This window comes from Hyperolius riggenbachi, chromosome 8 (genome assembly GCF_040937935.1).
Source record: "Hyperolius riggenbachi isolate aHypRig1 chromosome 8, aHypRig1.pri, whole genome shotgun sequence".
In the NCBI taxonomy this organism is placed as follows: domain Eukaryota; kingdom Metazoa; phylum Chordata; class Amphibia; order Anura; family Hyperoliidae; genus Hyperolius; species Hyperolius riggenbachi.
Genome location: NC_090653.1, coordinates 43116326 through 43137242, shown reverse-complemented (window position 1 = coordinate 43137242; position 20917 = coordinate 43116326). Strand labels below are relative to the sequence as shown.

Sequence of the window (20917 nt, the reverse complement as noted above, 5' to 3'; positions counted from 1 at the left end):
TAACTTAAGGTTATTAAATTGCTTATCTTTTACAGCAAAACAAAAAGTTTGACTTCTTAAAACGGAAGGAATTTGCGATAATTCAGGTTGTAGTGAGCATATGATGTCTCCCACAATGCATCACTGCTGAATATGCAAATCATCCATTGTTGTCCCTGTAAGCTAACCACACCTCCAGAACCACTGGAATGCAATGCTGTCAGCTTGTTTATTGTACAGAGCCATAATAATCCAACATGCATACACACTGTTTTGGATTGCTTGATCCACATTAGAGCATGCCATGGATTAATGTGACTCTATGGATTAGGACTTGAAGCACCCAGAGTTACAATTAACAAGCTGACACATCATTGCATCCCAGCAGTTCTGGAGGTGTGGCTAGCTTACAGGGAGAACAAAGGATAATTTGCATAATCAGCAGTGGTGCATCGTGGGAGACATCAATTGCTCACTCCAACCTGATTGTCGCAAATGCCTTCTGTTTTAAGAAGGCAAATGTTTTTGTTTTGCATAACATTTTAGTAAGAGGGCTTTTCGGTCCTTTGTAGCCCCTTACACACTCCTAGGGGTTCTGGTTCATCATGAGCTTGCTGACTTATGTTTTAGAACAGAGAGGAAGTTCTGAGTTTAGGTCCGCTTTAATTCTGTCTCTTTCCCTTTTATCTGCCATGTATCTCTCCTGCAGGCCACTCAGAATATCAATGTGTCCGTCACACCTCCTCCTCAGTCATTTCCACAGCCTACAGCATCCGCTGCTCCGCCTCCTCCATCTACTTCCTCCTCACAGGCGCAGGCTGCCTCCCCAGAGTCGCTTCCCCCAGAGTTCTTCACCAGCGTGGTGCAGGGCGTCCTGTCCTCCATGCTGGGCTCACTCAGTGCTGCTGATCAGAGCGGGACAGAGAGCATCGCGGCCTTCATCCAGAGACTCAGCGGCTCCCCCAACATCTTCCAGCCGGACACTGAGGGGCCTGGAGGTGGGTACCGCTTCACCTTATTACATAAAAGCAAAACAGGAGGAGCGCTCCGTAGTGTGATAACTTTTAATCAAGATAAAATGCGCAGTATTACACAGTATTACATGCACCTTACTAGAGATTAAAAACAGGCGTCTGGTTTGGCATAAAGCCCAGAAGAGTACGTCCCACCAGTGGAACAACCTGAAGACTGCAGTGGCCAGCAGCAGTGGGGGGTCCAGATGGAGTGGTGACCCAAAGTGTCCTCTGCGGAGAGGTCATGTGCAGGTGACGTGCGTTTCGGCGTATCCACGCCTTCGTCAGTTAACTGAGGACCAGATGCCTGTTTTTAATCTCCATCTAGTAAGTGCATGTAATACGGCGCATTTTTTATCTTGATTAAAAGTTATCACACTACGGAGCGCTCCTCCTGTTTTGCTTTTTTCCTTCCAGTCCACTTACATCCGAGTGCTGAGGAGGTGCTAAAGTGTGATTACATATTGGTCTCCAATTGGTCCTCCGTTTCCAGCAGCGCAAGATTTCCCATCCTTTGTACCTTATTGGCTAACTTAAAGTACAACTAACCCTAGACAAAGATACTTAAAATAAGCACAGAGGTAGGTTCATGCTGGGTCCACGTACCTCTCTGCGCTGTCCGTTCCCCTCCTCATTCCCCCGGTGCTCGTAATCGCTCCTGGAACAATTTGACAATTTTCAGACAGGAAGAGGCAGGATTGTGCCAATATTCCCTCCTATAATTCACCCATTCCCTTCTCCCTTAACCTCCCTGGCAGTACGCAGTTTCAATGTCTGTGTCCGCGGGAGGATTTTTGGCTATAAAATGTTATTTATATTTTTCAGCTAGCACTTCGCTAGGTACATATGCCCCCCAAGTGCCTCCGGTCCCCTCTGATCCCCCCGATCGCTGCCGGTAATATTTGCCTGTCCGCGATCCCGCGAGAGCAGCAGTTTCTCCAAGCAGCTTCACTCGTCGCTATGGTGACGATCGGGCATGACGTCATGCGCAGTTCCGATCCTCCCCATAGCGAAGCCGGGAGCTGATTGAGAGGCTGCGCCATCGCTGGATCCCTGGGAGGTGCGTATACCAGCAGCGATCGGGGGGGACCGGAGGCACTTGGGGGGCATACTTAGCTAGCAAAGTGCTAGCTGAAGAATATAAATAACATTTTATAGGCAAAAATCCTCCCAGGGCCAGGGGATCTCCTGCAGCGGCTAGCCCGACACTGTGTCGGGCTTACCGCCAAGGAGGTTAAAGGGAATCTGTAATAACGAAAACTTCCCCTGGGGGGTACTTACCTTGGGAGGAGGAAGAAATCTGGATCCTAATGAAGGCTTCCCCGGTCCTCCTAAGCCTTGGTGATCCAGTGCTGGCTGCCCCTGAACAGCACACAGGTCAGTAATTACCACCTGCACTTGAGCAGATGCAGTAGCATCTTTCCGATGTTCTCCGGCGGAAATAGCCGAGCGCGATCGGGTCTGCTCTACTGTGCAGGCAACTTGCACCTGCGCAGTAGAGTGGACCTGATCGGGCTCGGCTATTTCCGCCAGAGCCCATGGAAAGGCCGCTACTGCGCCTGCACAGTAGCGCAGGCGGTAAACGCTGTGTGCTGCAGGCACTACTGTGCCTGCCCACACTGTCGACAAGCTTGGCAGCACATTTTTCGGGGGGTGCCAGCGATGGATCCCAGAGGCTGAGGAGGATGGGGGAATCCTCATTAGAATCTTAAAGCTTCCCCTCCCGAGGTGAGTACACAATAGGGGCTCTTTTTGTTTGTTTGTTACAGATTACCTTTATTGGGAGTGAATGGTGGGAGGAAGATTATCTCATGGTGGCACATGTGTGTAGGGGGGGGGGGGCTGACACACACACACACACACTCTATAGTCTCGGCAGGGGCATCTTTGGCCAGTTGTCACGGCCGAGAACCATCTTGCACGTTTACAAGGCTTATGTTTGTCTTGCTGGAACTTTTTATCTTGCAGGGTTCTTTGGTGATCTCCTTTCCCTCATCTGTCATCACTTCTCACTGGTGGACGTGGTGATGTTGTTACACGGCCAGTCCCAACCTCTCCAGACTCTCCAACCTCAGCTGCGTTCCTTCTTCCTGCAACAGTACCTGCGCCAGGCTGACCCCACCCCCCAGAATATTCAGGTATGTCTATCCTCGGTTATGTCATCTGCTACAGGCCCTTATCACAACAGGCTATGGCAAGCTTCAAGTAGCAGGGACAGCCATACTATCCCAGGGAAAAAAACACATATCTTCTGCACAGGGTGAGGTATATTTCCCTTCTCAACCTGTCACACTGAACTGCCCTCAGCCAATCAGTGAGGAGCAGGAATGCGGGAGGAGAGATGACAAGCTTCCCTCTCCCTGGCAATGTACCAGAATAGAGCCAGGCTGACTGAGATGAGATTAATTTACAGCAGACACATTTATGATTATATCGGCATGCTTGCAAAGCAGGGTCAGGAAGTTGACTACATAATAAACACTGAGCAGTAGGTAAAAGGAATTTGATTTTAATGCTGACAATCCCGCTTTAACCTCTTCAGGACCACAGGCTCTGCCCCCCCCAAAGACCAGGCTATTTTTCACAAAAATGGCCACTGCAGCTTTAAGGGCTCGCTGCAGGGCTGCACAACTCAGCATACAAGTGATTCCGCCTCCCCCTTTTCCCCCCACCAACAGAGCTCTCTGTTGGTGGGGTCTGGTCGCTCCCCCAAAGTTTTTGTTTTTTATTTCATTATTTTTGTGATATTTTTGCCTTCCATCCCCCCCGCATCACAGCGGATTGCTTTTGTCCCTCTGGAGGGGACAGCCGAGTGACACGGCTATCTCCTGTACAGCGCTGCCTTACATCGCAGCGCTGTACGTACTAAATAGATGGCAGTTTCACCGTCTAACAGTCTCTTAGCGACGATCCGCCTACCAAGTAGGAGATGTGAACTCCTGCAAAAGCCAACCCCAGGACTTCACGGCCATCAGCGTTAGGCGGTCCTGGAGCTGCCACAACGGCCATGCCCATTGGCGTGACGCGGACCTGAAGTAGTTAAAGTGTACCTGTAGTGGAAAAAAAAGTCACGAAAATGTCTACTTCCCTCAGTAGGGGGAAGCCTCTGGATTATACAGAGGCTTCCCCTGTCCTCCATCAGGCCGTTCCAGCTCTGTGTCTGCTTGTCGACTGCTCGCTTCTGTGCAGTAGCAGTACGGCCGCACTCGGAGGTTCCAGCGCTGGAACGGAGAGGTGGATAATCCCAAGGTAAATACCTAACTTTTTTTTTTACAACTTTACAGGTTTGCTTCAAGCATTTAGTGTTGCCTAGATTTCTACTTTTAGCCTATACATTTCCATTTCCATATATAGTTGTGTACGGGACGCAATCAGTGATGCTGTCATTTCTATCTTTCAGACGGCATCTCGGAATCTTGTTAATGGATTGGAAGAATATATCCAGGAGAGCTTTGTAAGTGCTGTTCTCTGGCTCCACAGTCAGCTCTTTCCTTGGGATGCTGCTTCTCTGTATATTCATTCTGTTTTGTCCCATGCAGGCCACCGCCCCCATCCTGGAAGGCGTGGACATCACAAGGACCAACCTGGAGTTCCTGCAGGAACAGTTTAACATGATCACTACACACATCCTACACTGTGCAGGTAAATGGAGCAATACAGGAGGGAGTAAGGCACGGTTCTCATTGGCACTTAAAGTGAACCCAGCAGCATTTTTAGAGCTCGGGGCATCTCAATATAACATTTCAAATGCAAACCAACAATGTGGCTTATTTCTAAAAAAAAAATCCATTCTGCCTTTTTTTTTCACTACATTTAACCACTTTTTCCACTGCTACAGTATATCTACGTCATCTGTGGCACCCTCCAAGCCACCATGATGTAGATATACTGATCAGCTTGCAGCCCTGATGTGCATGATCGGGTGCGCTTCAGAGCACACCTCCCGGCTCTGACAGCGGCAATACTAATTAGTGAAAGGGAACATGTTCCCTTGTAGCCAATTAGAGACACCCTCCCCCCGCGGTGATCCTTCATCTCTCCCCTCGGTGGCCATATCGGCTAAAAAAGGTGATCAACAAGCAGCCTGACTCACATTATCTCGTTCCAGCGATGAGCCTGCAGCCCGAGCCTCCGATCCCCGCTCTGAACTCGGCCATGTAACGCCAGTTACCCGGGTCCCGGCTTGATGATGTCATCAAGCCGGGACCCAAATATTCAGCATCACAGGGCTACGTGCAGAGCGGGGATCGGAGGCTCGGGCTGCAGGCTAATCGCTGGAATGAGATAAGGCTGCTTGCTGATTATTTTTTATAGTGATCTGGCCACCGAGGGGGCTGCCTGAGTGGGGCATCTGGCTGGCCATTATGGGGGTGCGTGGACCCCAGGTGGGGGGGGATAAGAAGGGAGGGGCCACATATACTAATTTTGTGTGTAGAATTTTATACTGGGGGCAGATCTGGCTATAATGATGGTGGGGGGGGGGCCTAATCCTGGGTGGCACCTGCTAATCCTGAGAGCCCATCTGGCTATAATGGGGGACCACTATTCCAGGGGACACATTTGGTTATAATGAGGGGCAGCAATCCTGGGGACACATCTGTCTATACTGGGAGGTGCCAAACACAGAGGACACATCGGGCTATACTATGGGTGACTGATATTGGGGACACATCTGGCTATACAGGGGGGGCTGATACTCGGGACACATTTTGCTATCTATAATGGTGACATGTTTTTATCTCCTGTGGCACTTTTTTATTTTTAAACTGGAATTGATAAAAACTGAGAAAAAAAATGCATTTTTTTTTTCATTCTTTTTCCCATTAAAATGCATAGAAAACTTTTTTGGTCTAGGGACAAAAATGAAAGTAGAGTTTGTCCTGAAAAAAAGATACATAGATCATTTAGGTGTAGTAAATAGGGATAAAGTTATGGCTGATTAAATAGGGACATAGCTAAAACGTCAAAATTGCTCTGGTCCATAAGGGGAAAACTAGGTCTGGATGCGAAGTGGTTAAGTGTTGGTTAGAGACTTTTATTGCTCTACTTCTGTGGCCTGCTTTCCACAGAAAGAGCAGGCAGAAAAGTATTGCTGTAATTAGCAGTAGCAATGAGCAAACACAAGCTTTTATCAGCGGGGGGGAGGGGGGAGCGTGAGATGATAGAACACTGCACTTCAAACAGTTTAGAGAGTCGCACTTGATTACCTTCACACCTTCCTCTGGATAAATAAGGGAAGAGAGTGGGGAAAATGGCAGCTCCAGGACAAAACAGAAAGGACAGCCCAGCCCTTCCCATGCCACTCTGCAGCTTCCAACAATCAATTTGATCTGGCTCTCTTTGGGACTCATCTGCCCTCCCATTCTGTGTGCAAACAGGTTGGGGTGAGTGAGACAACATGACAGAGATTAGCTATTGACAAGAGCAGCCTTGCTTCTGTTCTCCCCAGGCTCTTTTAGCGGATGCTCCACCCGGCTTATTTTGGTAAGCACCTGGTTGACATCGGCTCACCTATGCTGTAAACCCTGCATTCTCCTGTCGAGCCCCACCCAGTTACTTTTTCATGCCACCCGTCTGGAAACAAAAATCTGGGGAGAACACTGTGCCTTACATGTACAGTCCAGGCAAATAGTATTGTTTAACCTCCCTGGCGTTCTATTAAAGAGACTCAAAAGCTAAGATATAACTTATCATGAAATAACCTAACTCAGTAAAATATATAGATTTGTGATAAAAATAATATCTAATTCTTACCACATGCTACTGCAATCAATCAATTCATTCATAAGCCACTCCCCCCTGTCAATTTTGCCCCTGGCGATTTTTCTTCTTTTGCCTGGCCAGCTCGCACAGCATTGTGGGATTGCTGACATCACTGGCAATCCCACTTACAGAGCCCGACCCACGAATGGCTCAATTTGCAAAATCTCGAGAGATGATGCATGGTAAACTTCTGCATCATCTCACGAGTGAGACTATGAACACAGGCTGAAGCATCTGCACAGCGGGGAGTGACAGGCTTAATTACACGGGGAAAAGGCAGAGAGAGGCTGGTGGCTGCACAGCGGGGAGAGAGATGATTTAGAGAGGGCTGCAGGAGGTTATCTACAATGTCATCAGTCCTTCCTATCTGCACGGGATTTCCCAGACATAGTTACACAAAGGGGAGGGCAGAAGACTGGAGGGGAGGACAAATGCTGGAGGGGAGGCACAAAGCTGAAGGTGTACTGTCCCTGGCTTCAGCATGAGAAGCAAGATGGCGGTGCTACAGCAGATCTAAATGTGAGTCTATTCTATGCACTGCAATATACCAGATGTAAACTTTTTATGTTTATCTAACTGTACACAGTGCATAGATTGCATATATGTATTGCTGTTCAAACTTTTTTTGGCTTTAGGTAGTCTTTAAGATCGCCAGGGAGGCTGCGGGAGGTTTTTTTTTTTAATAAAAAAAAACTTTTTCATGCAGCCAACTGAAAGTTGGCTGCATGAAAGCCCACTAGAGGGTGCTCCGGATGCGTTCTTCTGATCGCGTCCGGCGACCAGAAGTAACACGGAAGGCCGCAATGAGCGGCCTTCCGTGTTTCGCTTACCTCGTCGCCATGGCGATGAGCGGAGTGATGTCATGGACGTCAGCCGACGTCCTGACGTCAGCCGCCTCTGATCCAGCCCTTAGCGCTGGGCTCAGGCGGCTGGGGGGACCCTCTTTCGCCGCTGCATGCGGCGGATCGCCGCGCTGCAGCGGCGATCAGGTAGCACACGCGGCTGGCAGTGCCGGCTGCGTGTGCTGCTTTTTATTTGAGCCAAATCGGCCCAGCAGGGCCTGAGCGGCAGGCTCCGGCGGTACTGGACGAGCTGAGCTCGTCCAGACCGCCCAGCAGGTTAAAAGGCAATAAATGTGGCATTTGACTTCACGTTCCTCTCCCTTCAGTTGAAATTCACGTTAACATTTTTCCCACTTGTTGGAAAGTTTTTGTGTATAAGAAATTTCTTGAATGAACTGTTGCTTGTTTTTCAGCAGCGTTAAGAAGGTGGTTTAAGTCTCTTTGTATCTTCTTGTAGATGCCACGTTCGGACAGCGTCTCCTGGAGATGTGTAACCAATCACTGTTTGAATGGCTCGCCCTCAATCTGTACTGCCTACGGGGAGATCAGAGCGCTCTCACGTCAGTCATCAATGAGAGGATTGTAAGTACAACAGCTGCACATCACACCCTCCTTCCTACTTCTGCTCGGGGCCGTTTCTAGGGGAGGGCGAGGTGGGTCGCTGCTCGGGTTGCAGTGCTGGAGGGGAGATCAGCACACGCATGGAGGGGGAGAAGCACTGCCTAGCACAGAGCCCAGTGAAGCAAGGTGTAAGTGACTTACCATCCAAGGCTTGGATGGACGCACAAGATATGTCTTCCTCTTCGATGTCCTGGTTTCCATGGCTGTAGGATGTCAATCATCACATGACCTGCCCCCACCAGCGGTTTATGTGTTTATCTTCCTCCATGAATTTAGTACTCCTGGTTGTAAATAAAGAGAACATGAGATGAAAAGAACATAAGGATTTATACTTGCCTAGGGCTTCATCCAGCGCCTGTAGGCACCCTCAGAGTCTCTCCGCTTCCCTCCATTCTCCAGCTATCCACCCCGGTAAAGAACATGATTAAGCCAGTCAGTGACTACTTTTCATGTGTGGCTCTGGCCTCGCACCTCGTTTGCACTCTGCACCTGCGCAGTTACAATGCCTTCACTGCACAGGCGCAGAATGCTCCCAGCCACGCCCGTTCATGCATAATAGTCCTCGACCACTGGGGCTTATAGCTGGAGAATGGAGGTCTCAGGTTCTCTTTTAGACTGCAGTGTGGAAAGCATGTACTGCCATTATAGTGTTCCGAGAGCCACGGTACATTGGCAGACCTTTGCCGTTTCTGGGCCTTTGTTTTCTGTCAGAGATCTCGCAACCATTTTAATACTTCCCCTTTCCCTCATATTTGTCTTCAGAGGAGGCTTTCCACAGACGTATCTCCTGCATTAGTTTCCTGGGTGACGTCAGTCCTGTCCCTACGGCTCCAGGCCCTCCTAGGTCAGATGCCAGTGACTGAAGCAGAAGTACAGCGCCACGTCCGCAGGACTGGAGACCCTCCTCAGGTGAGCAGAGTGCCACAGGAAAAACAGCAATAAAAATCTTCCTGAGGGAAACTGTCTCAAGGTAGCAAAGTTTTTGTGTGTGTGTTTTTTTTGTTTTAATGAAATCCTTTAACCCCTTAGACCCATTAGCAGCTTCATTTGAGATAAATGTAACAAGAAAGTGCTAAAATAAATTGACCTGGAGCACTTGCAAGCCTCTAAATTGGCTGTTAAAGGGGGGTAGTGGTCATAATACAGAACATCTAATTATTCCTCCTACCATAAAATGATTAGATACAGGGCAGCAGCTTCGCCATGTGTCTCATCTCCCTAAGCTGCACCCACTCATTTCTGAACTGTACTGATTCAATGAAGTAGTTGACCAGCAGTGAAGTGTTTCAATTTTCTGTTTAATTCACCAAGACAGTTAATATACAGCCATGAAATTATGTGGCCGCTGCACTCGACAAAGAGTGGGAGAAACAGCGACTGTCCGTTGTGCTTTACTGCCCGGCTGCAATGTAGACACACTCCCTTCCAAGTGTGCCCTACAGCGCTGTGAGCATCTGAGAGCTACTTATACCTGAGAGCTATACTTACACCTGATACCTACACCGGTGATGGCTGTATATTCACTGTCTTTGTGGATTAAACCGATAATTGGAAGTCTTCACTGCTGGTCAACTACTTCATTGGATTTCAAGTCTGGAAGCCACACAGACTAGCCAGGGCTTTTCAACCTGTGGTACACGTACTACCAGTGGTACTTTGCTGTTGGCCAGGTGGTACACACAAGGTTTGCCTGCCACTTAATGTCTGCGGCTTGTTTTGGTCCCGTCCTGCCTCCACAAAGTTCAGCTCTCCACTCGCTCACTCCTTGCTGTGCTGCCCTGTTGGGTACATCAGACCTCACATCAACAGAGAAGAGACCAGACATCACGGGCCACTTAGTGTATTTGATGTATACGCACCGTCACTGTGCACTGTTTGCCTGGCTGTCTCTTCACCGCAGCCGGTGTACCACTGATCTAAGTTCTGAAATATTCCACAGGGCAGCACAGCGAGGAGCAAGCGAGGGGAAGCCGAATTTTGCGGTGAGTCACTGCCCAGCTCTCTGTTGGTGGTGAGAGATTACCTATACTGCTCTGGATCCTAAAGAGGTTATTCCCTTGCCTCCTCAGTAGAAGGGATCCAGCGCTGAGACCCCTGAAGAGCTTGTCGACGTGCGCAGAAGCCAAGCCCAATCGGATCCATTCTACTGCACAGGCACGCTGGAGGTACTTTAACCACTTCAGGATTCTGCGTACGCTTAAATACGCCCCTGAATCCTGAAGTGGATTCCATGGAAACGGCCGCACGTATGAGCGGCCGTTCCATGTCAGTTCACGGAGGGTGACTCCGTGAACACCCTGCGAGCCGCCGATCGCGGCTCGCAGGGTAAATGTAAACACACGGGGAAGATCTTCCCCGGTGTTTACATATATACGGCGCTGCTGCGCAGTAGCGCCGTGACGGAGATCGGCGATCCCCGGCCTCTGATTGGCCGGGGATCGCCGGCATCTGATAAGCAGAAGCCTATCCTATCAGGCGCAGGACGGAATTCCGTCCTGCGCCGCTCACGGGGAGGGAGAGGGAGGGAAGGGGAAGGAGGCCAGAAAGCGCTGCGGAGGGGGGCTTTGAAGAGCCCCCCCGCAAGCGCAAGTAGCCGGCGGCGATCAGACCCCCCCAGCAGGACATCCCCCTAGTGGGGAAAAAAGAGGGGAAGTATGGTCGCCCTGGCTGCTATCTGATCGGTGCTGCGGGCTGGAGAGCCCATGCAGCACCGATCAGCAAAACCACCCCCTGGTACAGAAGTGGTTAAAGAGAGTCTGAAGCGAGGGGTCCCTGATCCCCCAAATCCCCTCCGTGCAGCGGGGGAGCGCTTCCGCATTGGGGCAGGGCTAACCGCCGCAGCCCTGCCTCATGCGCGTCTATCAGACGCGTACCTCTGCCTCTCCCCTGCCCCTCTCAGTCTTCCTTCACTGAGAGGGGCGGGGGAGAGGTGGCGACGTCTGATAGACACGCTGTGAGGCAGGGCTGCAGCCGTTAGCGCTGCCTCCAGGAAGAGCAAAATCTACGACCAAGTTGGTCGTTGATTTTGCAGGGGGGGGGGGGGGTTTGGGGGTGAAGGGACCCCCGTTTAGCCGCGGGATAGCGGTGGTTTAGCAGGGGCACACGTGCCCCTGATAACTATGAGCTCTGAAGCGAGATTTATTCTCGCTTCAGAGTCTCTTAAACATTTTCAGAGGATAAAAGTGGTACAATTAGTGAAAGGTTGAAAAGCCCTGGACTAGACCATGCAGGAAGGATCCCATAGCAAGTGAGGTGTGTTGTTCAGGAAGTATATGAACTTTACTGATTGATTCCTCAACTTTATTCACTTTAAAAGCCTAGAAATTCTGCATCAGATTTCTGGGCGAAGCAGGTGGTTTCAGGGCCGCGTAGTGCCTGAGGTGGGCGACTTTATAGCAGTAATGTTATAGTCCGCAGCCTGAGCACAGGTAATTCAGCGAGATGGGGAAAAAGGGCGCTGGACATTCAGGCGCCGCCATAGACAAATATGAATTATGGCTATAATGGTGCTCGGAGGGTAATTTGGGTGTCGGCAAAAGACGAAGCCCAAATTATGAAAAAACAGCGCAATTCAGCTGCCAGCAATACCCTGAGTCCATGGTGGCCTGGAGGGGGAATAGTAATAAACGCCACTGGGAAATTTGCAATAGACGGGTATCCTGTTTTTCGGCTTCACCCTGTGCCCAAATTTCCCGGCGTCCTTTTTGCATGTGTGCGTAATTCAGGGTTACGGCAATCGCCAGACCCCAAATTACTTCTCCCTTGCTGTTTCTTGGAAGGGGGAATAGTATTTAACGCCGTCATTCGCCTCACCACGCTGCACCCAACACACAGGTGGCGTACATATACCTACGCATTCTGGGAACATGAACCATTCTTCTCTTCCAGCCAACATCGCCACACAGCAGTGGTGCAGCACAGAAATCATTCCCCTGCTAGTGAGGAAGTCCATCTTCTGTTCAGTGTTTGTTTCTGGTTCACTCTGGCATCAATGATTGGAGTTGCTTTGAGCTACAAGAGAAGTTATGTGTCATTTTTCACTTGTGTGACTTTCCCATTCTGCTCATTTGTCAGCAGGCAGCAGATGCGGCCCCACAGGAACAGCCAATGGAGACGTCACCAGCTGAGGCCCAGGTACAAACAAGCTAGGTTGTGTTCTGGCTATTGCTGGTCACGAGAGACATCTGTGCGGACAGATAATTTGTAGCGATTACTGACAACGTACACTTCTCATAGTCTGTACTTCATTTTCCAGAACATGGCATTCTTTATAATCTATTGATTTTATGCATTTAAAAGCTCAAGTATTGAAATGGAGCACACAAAACTCTTACGGGGTGGTACATTGTCTCCACACACAAAATATACTGTATATATGCATGGATAGGCCTTCCCAGGCATACTCCAAAGCATCAACATGAATCAATTTTGCCCTTGTAAGACATACTTGCCATAAAACCCATGCCTCTCTACATGGTTGGCTCACAAACTGCCTGACACAACATTGCTGCAGTTTTCATCGTAATGTTTGCCAACTGTAACCATTGCCTGGATAAATCACTAAACAGGTGGGTCATTTTAGATCCCCACATTGCTGGGGGGGGGGGGGGTGCTGACTCTGTGGCTGATATTGTGGTGCAACCCCTCCCACAGTGTGATGTCATGTCCAAGGTCCTGACCGTTTGCATTCTGTGAACCCCATTGCATTGTGGGAAATAACGTCTGTTTCCAACTTCCAAGCAAGCAATATATCCAGAACTCTCAGTAACAACATTCCGTACAGATCACCTGACAAAACTTAAGATGTCACCACCAGTGATACATTTTTAGAATGTAAATCAGGGAGAGGAAAGATGTTACAATGGGCAAACACTGACTAAATCATTTCTAAGTGAATATGGTAAATATAAACAATTATACTCATGATGTTATTTCACTGCAGTTCCTCTTTAAACTCCTTAGCGGTATGCCCGACACTGTGTCCGGCATACCGCTCTGTGGCCCCAGGAGTCCCACATAATAAAATTATTGTCCCAAATGACTGTAAACCATTTAGCTAGCTAGTACAAGTGTCGGGTCCCCTGCGAATCGATTCCCCCCCCCCCCCGTTTATACATTACCCCTGGATCTAGCGATCGCGCAGCCCCTCGCACAGCTCCAGTCTCTGTATGGGGAGGATCGGGTTTGCGCATGGCGTCGGTGACGTCATCTGCGATCCTCCCCATAGTGAAGACCGGAGCTGTCCAGGGAGACTGCGCCGATTGCTGGATCCAGGCTGGGTAATGTATAAACGGGGGAGCGGAGGGTGCCGGACACTTGTACTAGCTAGCCTAGTGCTAGCTAAAGGTTTACAGTCATTTGGGACAATAATTTTATTAATCAGGCAAAAAGTAACAAAACCTCCTGAGCGGCGCAACGCTCAGGTTACTATTTGTATCTCCTTTTGGTTGTCTTTACTCGGATCTGACTTTTTTGTGTGTGTCAATCAGACTGGCGCTACCTCTCCAGCTCCAGCCACCACCGTAGAGGAGGTCCTCTTCCTGCCTTCCCAGACATCCGCCCCAACACTGTGCCCCGACTCCGAGCTCCAACCACAAGAGGAGGCCGGATCCGAGCCGTGGGCGGCGGCAGTACCACCCGTGAGTATCATGTGACGCTCACTAGGGATGAGCAATGAGATGCAAATATTCCTGAATTCATGCAGGATTATGTACATTTTTATGCAAATATATGCAGCTTGAAAATGGACCAATCAACTCCCACCCAGGTTTAATGGATTGGTCCATTTTCAAGCTGCATATATTTGCATACAAATTTACATAAATCTGCATGAACTCAGAAATATTTGCCTCCCATTGATCATCTCTAATGCTCACCCATATACACCAGCTCTATGCCTGGTTTCTGGTTCCTGTTGATGGCGTTGCTGTCTGGTATCTCCGTTCCTGGCTGTCATTTGTTTCATGTCCATCCTTCTTCCTTAGGAATGGGTTCCTGTTATCAGACAAGACATTCAGAACCAAAGGAAGTTAAAACAGCAGCCGCCGCTGAGCGACGCCTACCTGAGCGGGATGCCCGCCAAGAGACGCAAGGTAAATAAGCTGCGGCTGAGGTCTGGTGTGTGTGTTCTGCACTATGTTATGCTGTGATTCAATATGGCTTCCCTCCCGCTCTCTTCCAGACAATGCAGGGGGAGGGGCCTCACCTCTCCCTATCCGAGGCTGTGAATCGGGCAGTCAGGTGTACAGGAGCTAAACCAGAGAGCAGCATGGAGAGTCTGAGGAGAGAGCTGGACAACAGCGAGGTACAGGGCAGATACAGAGAGCAGGTGAGGAGAATGGATGCTAGAGATGTGGAGAATGGACTCTGGACATACAGAATACAAGGGAGGGGAACATAAGATTTGCAGCTTAACCCATTAGCAGCAAATTTTTCATTTAAAAGCTTCTGGTGCATTGTGAGCCTCTGTGGGCAAATCTTCTTCCTTTCCAGCAGGTCTTCTGGGTCCCGACCACATCTGATCACATGTGAGGTGATCGGGATCCAGGAGACCGTGCCAGCATTACAGCGCCACCCGGTGGTGGAAGGCATGTGATGACTCTTCAATCACCCCTCTTACACCACTAGGTGGCGCTGTACCGCTGACACGGTCTCCTGGATCACGAACACGTCCTATCATGTGAGGAACCGAGAAGACATGTTGAGATTAGATCGCTGCTGCGGTGGAGGAAGAAGAAGCCGGACTAGCTGTCCGGACTGGTAACTATAAAAGCTCACTGGGACACTTACCCAGCAGCAGAAAAAAATTAGCCCTGCAGCCAAATAGTTTTACTTTATTTGGCTGCTAAAGGGTTAAAGCCCAACTCTGGTATAAACCTTTTCCTAATCCTGTGCAGGACTTGCTTGTAGAGCTTATTTTCAGCTGAGTAGAAACTCTTCACACGTAACAGATCACATCACATCACAGACCTATAGGCCATGCTTTTCTCAGACAGCTGTATGTGCCCCACCCCCTTGTAGTCTGACCAATATGAGAACACTGAACCATACAGCACTGACTGCTGACACCTGCTTGGGGAATATGAGGATACAGAAATATACAATCCATACTGGCACTTGTAAACCTGGCAATGCTATCTCTTTTTGCCTTAAAGCCCGATGGTCAACCATAAAATCAAATTCCATTTACCCTCTGCTCTGTGTTCATCATGTAGTTTACATTGCAATAATTCCAATATAACCCTAAATGTTACTGCTGTAATGAATGTTATTTCAGTCAGCCGGGCTCCATTCTGCTACATTGTCGGGGAGAGAGAAGCCTGTTATCTCCATTTCAACATTCCTCCTCCTCACTGATTGGCTGAGGGCAGTTCAGTGTGACACAAGCAAATACACCTCACCTCTGCAGAAGTTTGCAATCTATGGTGTGCTCACATGTTTTCTAAGCAAGCTAGATATGGCAGTGCTGTTTATAGGAGAGTGGGGGGGAAAGTGTAAGGAAGGAAACGACATAACGATTGGCTTCAGTTAGAGGCAGTAAAGATGGAAAATGCCTGGAACAGTTATCTCTTTATTTACTATATAAAGTTCACTGAAATCTCAAAGCATGGACAGTACAAATCAAGTTATGTAAGTGGAACAAGTATTTATCTACTTATATATGGGTTTTTTTTTTCCCTTGGATTGTATTGGCCGTCCCTGCTGCTTTAAAAAAAACAAAACAAAAAAAAAAAGCTGTAAGATAGACAGGCACCTAGGTCTCATGCATGTAGCTGAGATGTTGAAAGTCCCACCCTTGACTAGTAAAAGTTCCACCTCCTTGTTTACCTTCTAGCTACTCTGTGTAGAGAGAGCCTGGGTTTCCTGCATGTAGCTGAAATGTTGGAAGCCCCACCCTTGACTAGATGAGGCTCCACCTCTTTCTCCACCTTCTAGCTACTCTGAGTAGAGAGGAGTTATTACTATCCTTTACAACTGCCATGCTGGATTGGAGGGCAGTGGCCAGATATCTACATCTGTACAACCAAAGTACTTGATGAGGTGTAATTCTTTGGTGCTGTGTGATGGCTGGAATGTAACTGAACCTATATGCATATGTATACTTGGCACTCTATGTGCGTAAACAGACCAACAAAACAAGTCTTCAATCTGACTGGAACATTTCTGACAAATAGGCCTAGCACTACTGTTTGGAGTGACTTAAAGGTAAGTGGTGCTGGGGACATGAGTGTGTGGCGTAATACAAATTATATCCACGTTTGAAAAGTAAAACATAAAAGTGGGATAGAACTCTGACATAACATTCGACAACAATATGTTTCCCTACTTTTTATTACCTGTACAGTTACCATATGTGCTTTTATGCACAAGTAATATAATTCTGTTTACAAATTACCCAAAGTATTATTATTATTTATTGTATTTATAAAGTGCCAACATATTACGCAGCGCTGAACATTAATTTAGGTTACAGACAATATTTAGGGGTGACATACAGCAATATGACAATACAGGAATACAAGAAAACCAGATTACACACCATAGTATGAGTACCAGGTAATGCTTAGTCAGTCACTGGATGGAGCATGGAGATTAGGCAAGTTAGGTTCACTCAGATGCATAGCATGGGTGCACAGTAATGGAGGTGCAAGATCAGGTAGGACACAAAAGGAGGAGGACCCTGCCCAAAGGCTTACAATCTAGAGGTTTATCTGCTCTGAAAGCTGTCATTGCATTTTAATGCATAGTTGCCGTATTTATATATTAAAATCTATCTAGTGATCATTTCTCAGCTCTCTGCTTCTACAGCAGAGAGAGCTCCTTTTCAGCACAGCTAGGATTGTATACTAATTGTAGCAGACTAAGGAGTGTGAACAAAGGGTAATACTATAACCTCTTCAGATGCGACCAGAAGCTTTTCACTGAAGCAAGGAGTTTTCACTGAGGAACAAAGTGCTGTGTTTAACAGTTTGAATGCTGTTCTGCTACATATTTTTTTTTTTTTTTTTTTTTTTGTGGTAGTAGATTTTATGCTGTAAATCTTTTAGAGCAAAGAACAAATGCTGAGTTTAACTAGTAGGTTGTTTTGGTAACAGTTTTTTTTCCTCCTCAGCTCTGTCAGGACATCCAGAAGATTCTACAAGATAACGAATCTTCAAACCCTCAGCGATTCCCAAACACACAGAGAGCATTTAAGGGGGACCCCTAGGCGTCACAAGCCCCTCAACACAAGCCTGGAGACGCCCTTCTCTCGTGTATTCCTATATCATTGTTCTCCAGACGGAAATACGTCGTCCTACATGTACCTCAGTCTTGTTGTACGGATATTACTTACATGACTCTGGAGACCAATCTAGAGACTGTCCATGGTCACTGTGCCCCCTCTGAGTTACCCCCTGTGTGTGTGACGCCTGTTGTGCAGCAGTGCTTATATAAGGAACTCTGAAGCCCGGCCCCCTCTGACGCTCGCCTGGAATCATGACTCGCCGTGTGCACATCTGTGTGGAAGTAGAATGCACTTTTCTTACTGCTTGGAAAGGAATGATATCTAATAGCTGCCCCCCCCATCTGAAACCAATGCAGAGTTCTTCTGCTGCCCTTTTCCCCACATGATATCATAAACCATTCAATAAAGTCTTGTAAAACAGAGGTGTGGCCTGTGTTATGTCTGAGGTAAAATAAATTCGTCCTGAACTTTGGTGGCAGATAAATCCTTCCATGTGGAATCAAAACCTTTTTATGCAGTAAAAACCTTTTATAAGTTAAACTAAACTTGTATTTTAAAGGACACCTGAAGTGACTATGGAGGCTGCCGTATTTATTTCTTTTAAACATTCCTGCTGATTTTAGCTGCAATAGTGTCTGAAGCACACCCCTGTAACAAGCATGCAGCTAATCCGGTCAGACTTTAGTTAAAGTGGACCCAAATTAAAAATACAAGATTTCAGAAATAAAATCTATTCTCTAAATTATAATAAAAAATAGCAGCCTTTTTTCAGCTGCATGATGACAAATATACAATATTTTACATCTATTTGAGAAATCCTCCCTTCCTGTCATTGCCGGGAAATAATCCGGCAGACTGGTGGAGTAGGTGGTGTCCGGCAAAGGAGGAATTGCTAATGGCTGCCACCTGTATAGCCCTAGTTATGCAAAGAGGAGGGTGAAAAGCATGCACTGAAATGCTCATAGGCTTGAAGGAGTGTTTATTTATCTTTGTATGTGTCAGAGTGGTGCAATTAAATATTTTTAATTAAAAAATTGTTTGGTTTGGGTCCACTTTAAGAGTATTAGAGGCAGAGGAACAGCAGGTCAGCCAGGCAATCTGCATTGTTTAAAAGGAAATGAATATGGCAGCCTCCATATCTCTCTCAATTCAGGTGTCCTTTAAAAGGAACCTGAAGTGAGAGGGATATGGAGGTTGGCATTTAATTTCAAAGCATGCCTGAGGTGACGTCAAATAAAATAAACGTGTACATAGAGTTCCATCTCACATAGTTACATATACCGTATTTGCCGCCGTATAAGACGCTCCGGAATATAAGACGCACCCAGGTTTAGAGGGGAAAAATCAGGAAAAAAAAGTATATACTAAACCTGGTGTGCCCATATTCCAAGAGAGTCTTATAATGTTCTCCCCCAACTGGTGTCCTCTTCTGTCCTCTCTTTTGTCTCTTGTGTGTCCCCAGATGTCTCCTCCTGTCCCCTGTTTATCCCCAGGTGTCTTCTTCTGTTGCCAGGTGTCCCTGTTCTGTCCTCTGTGTGGTCGCTCTGCCCAGCCCCTTAGCTTGTCTCCTTTCCCTTTGTATTAGGTGTGTGTCCCCTTGTGTGGCTGCTCTGCCCATCCCCCTAGCCTGTGTCTCTGCTCTGGTGCATTAAGTGTCCCCCCCCCCCCCCCCCCCTGTGACCCGTGTGGCTGCTCAGTCTTACCCCCTTGCCTATGTCTCCAGCATTAAGTGTCCCCCTCCCCCTCCGTCTGACCACTGAGTGTCTGCTGTGTCCCACCCGTTGGTCTGTGTCTCCGCTCCCCTGAATGTTGAAGGTTGTGGCAGCCAGCGTCTTACAGAATCCATGCTGCCTGGGATCACCGATGTCCTGGCTTCCCCCTCTAGTGACCCGCACTTGTGAAGATGGCCACTCGGTCCCGCCCACGTGTCTGTGTCTCCGTTCCTCTGAATGTGAAATGAAGTGGCAGCCGAATGTTGTGGCAGCCAGCGTGTACCGAATCCATGCCGCCTGGGATCGCCGATGTCCTGGCTTCCCCGTCTAGTGACCCGCGCTTGTGTGACGTCACACAAGCGCCGGTCACTAGAGGGGAAATCAGGACATCGGCGATCCCAGGCGGCATGGATTCGGTACACGCTGGCTGCCACAACATTCAACGGGGCAGAGGAACGGAGACACGGACAAGTGGGCGGGACCGAGCGGCGATCTTCACAAGTGCGGATTACTAGAGGGGGAAGCCAGGACATCCACGATCCCAGGCAGCATGGATTCGGTAAGACGCTGGCTGCCACAAACTTCAACATTCAGGGGAGCGGAGACACAGACCAGCGGGCGGGACACAGCAGACAATCAGTGGTCAGAAGGAGGGGGACACATTGCAGAGAGCAGAGACATAGACAAGGGGGATGGCCAGAGCAGAGACATGTGGCTGGGACTATGCAGGGAATCCCCAATGTTGCGGCGGGTCGGCGGTTTGCATCGGCGGGCGATCATCAGTTGGGGATTCCCTGCCTTTGCCGTATAAGACGTAGGGACTTTTTCTCCCCATTTTTTGGGGAGAAAAAGTGCGTCTTATACGGCGAAAAATACGGTAGCCCTATTAAGAAATGATGCGAAGTCCTTTTCTGTTTACTAGTACATCAAGAATTGAAAAGAGTTGTTTAAAAAAAAAAAGAGTTGCAAAAAAAGTCTGTGGTTTCCTGAAAAGTAAATAGAAGCTAAAAGCCCGTTATCTTTTAGTGCAGGGATGTTCAAAGGCTGGGGCATAGCAATAGTCATAGCAGCTGCTATAGGGCCCTGGAGCATAGATGGCCCTGTGGGTACTTAATGTATTCACTATTAACTTCCTTGTGTTTTTCCACCCTCTGACTTTGGCTCAGTTCCCATGAACTATGTGCAGTGTCAGTTGCATGAGAATGTAAATTGCCCACTGAACTCACATCTATAGGATAGGGAAAGGTGGCGTTGCTGAAGAGTACCTACATCTGAGGGCCCCATGAACATTTTGCTTATGTGGCCCCATGATCTGTAGCTACGCCACTGTTCAAAGGGTTATTACTTCTGCTTTTTTTCCAGCTTAAAGTGAATCCGAGATGAACTTTTACTCATTGCATAATTGTGTTCCTTTCCTATTGTTTATAAGGCATTCCTCAAGCCAAATACTTTTTTGTTTTAAAGAGACTCCGTAACAAAAATTGCATCCTGTTTTTTATCATCCTACAAGTTCCAAAAGCTATTCTAATGTGTTCTGGCTTACTGCAGCACGTTCTACTATCACCATCTCTGTAATAAATGAACTTATCTCTCTCTTGTCAGACTTGTCAGCCTGTGTCTGGAAGGCTGCCAAGTTCTTCAGTGTTGTGGTTCTGTGATGCATCTCCCCCCTCCAGGCACCTCTCTGCACACTGCCTGTGTATTATTTAGATTAGGGCAGCTTCTCTCTTCTCTCTTATCTTTTACAAGATGAATACATCC

General features: G+C 48.0%; 1 protein-coding gene across 4 annotated transcripts in view; it reads left to right on the top strand.

Moving 5' to 3' along the window:
• The window catches only part of BAG6 (BAG cochaperone 6), a 67204-nt gene extending 49338 nt beyond the window's left edge, over positions 1 to 17866 (top strand). For 2 of the 4 annotated variants that reach the window (XM_068250324.1, XM_068250327.1), the window contains 11 exons: positions 689 to 977; positions 2961 to 3130; positions 4393 to 4446; positions 4532 to 4634; positions 8055 to 8179; positions 8981 to 9127; positions 12296 to 12352; positions 13708 to 13857; positions 14203 to 14310; positions 14400 to 14546; positions 17331 to 17866. In XM_068250324.1, the coding sequence (XP_068106425.1) occupies positions 689 to 977; positions 2961 to 3130; positions 4393 to 4446; positions 4532 to 4634; positions 8055 to 8179; positions 8981 to 9127; positions 12296 to 12352; positions 13708 to 13857; positions 14203 to 14310; positions 14400 to 14546; positions 17331 to 17426 (1446 nt within the window). In that variant the 3' untranslated portion in view covers positions 17427 to 17866. Of the gene's footprint in view, positions 1 to 688; positions 978 to 2960; positions 3131 to 4392; positions 4447 to 4531; positions 4635 to 8054; positions 8180 to 8980; positions 9128 to 12292; positions 12353 to 13707; positions 13858 to 14202; positions 14311 to 14399; positions 14547 to 17330 lie in introns of all 4 variants that reach the window. The other 2 variants (XM_068250323.1, XM_068250325.1) reach the window with 1 other exon arrangement.
• Positions 17867 to 20917: the final 3051 nt, after the last annotated feature.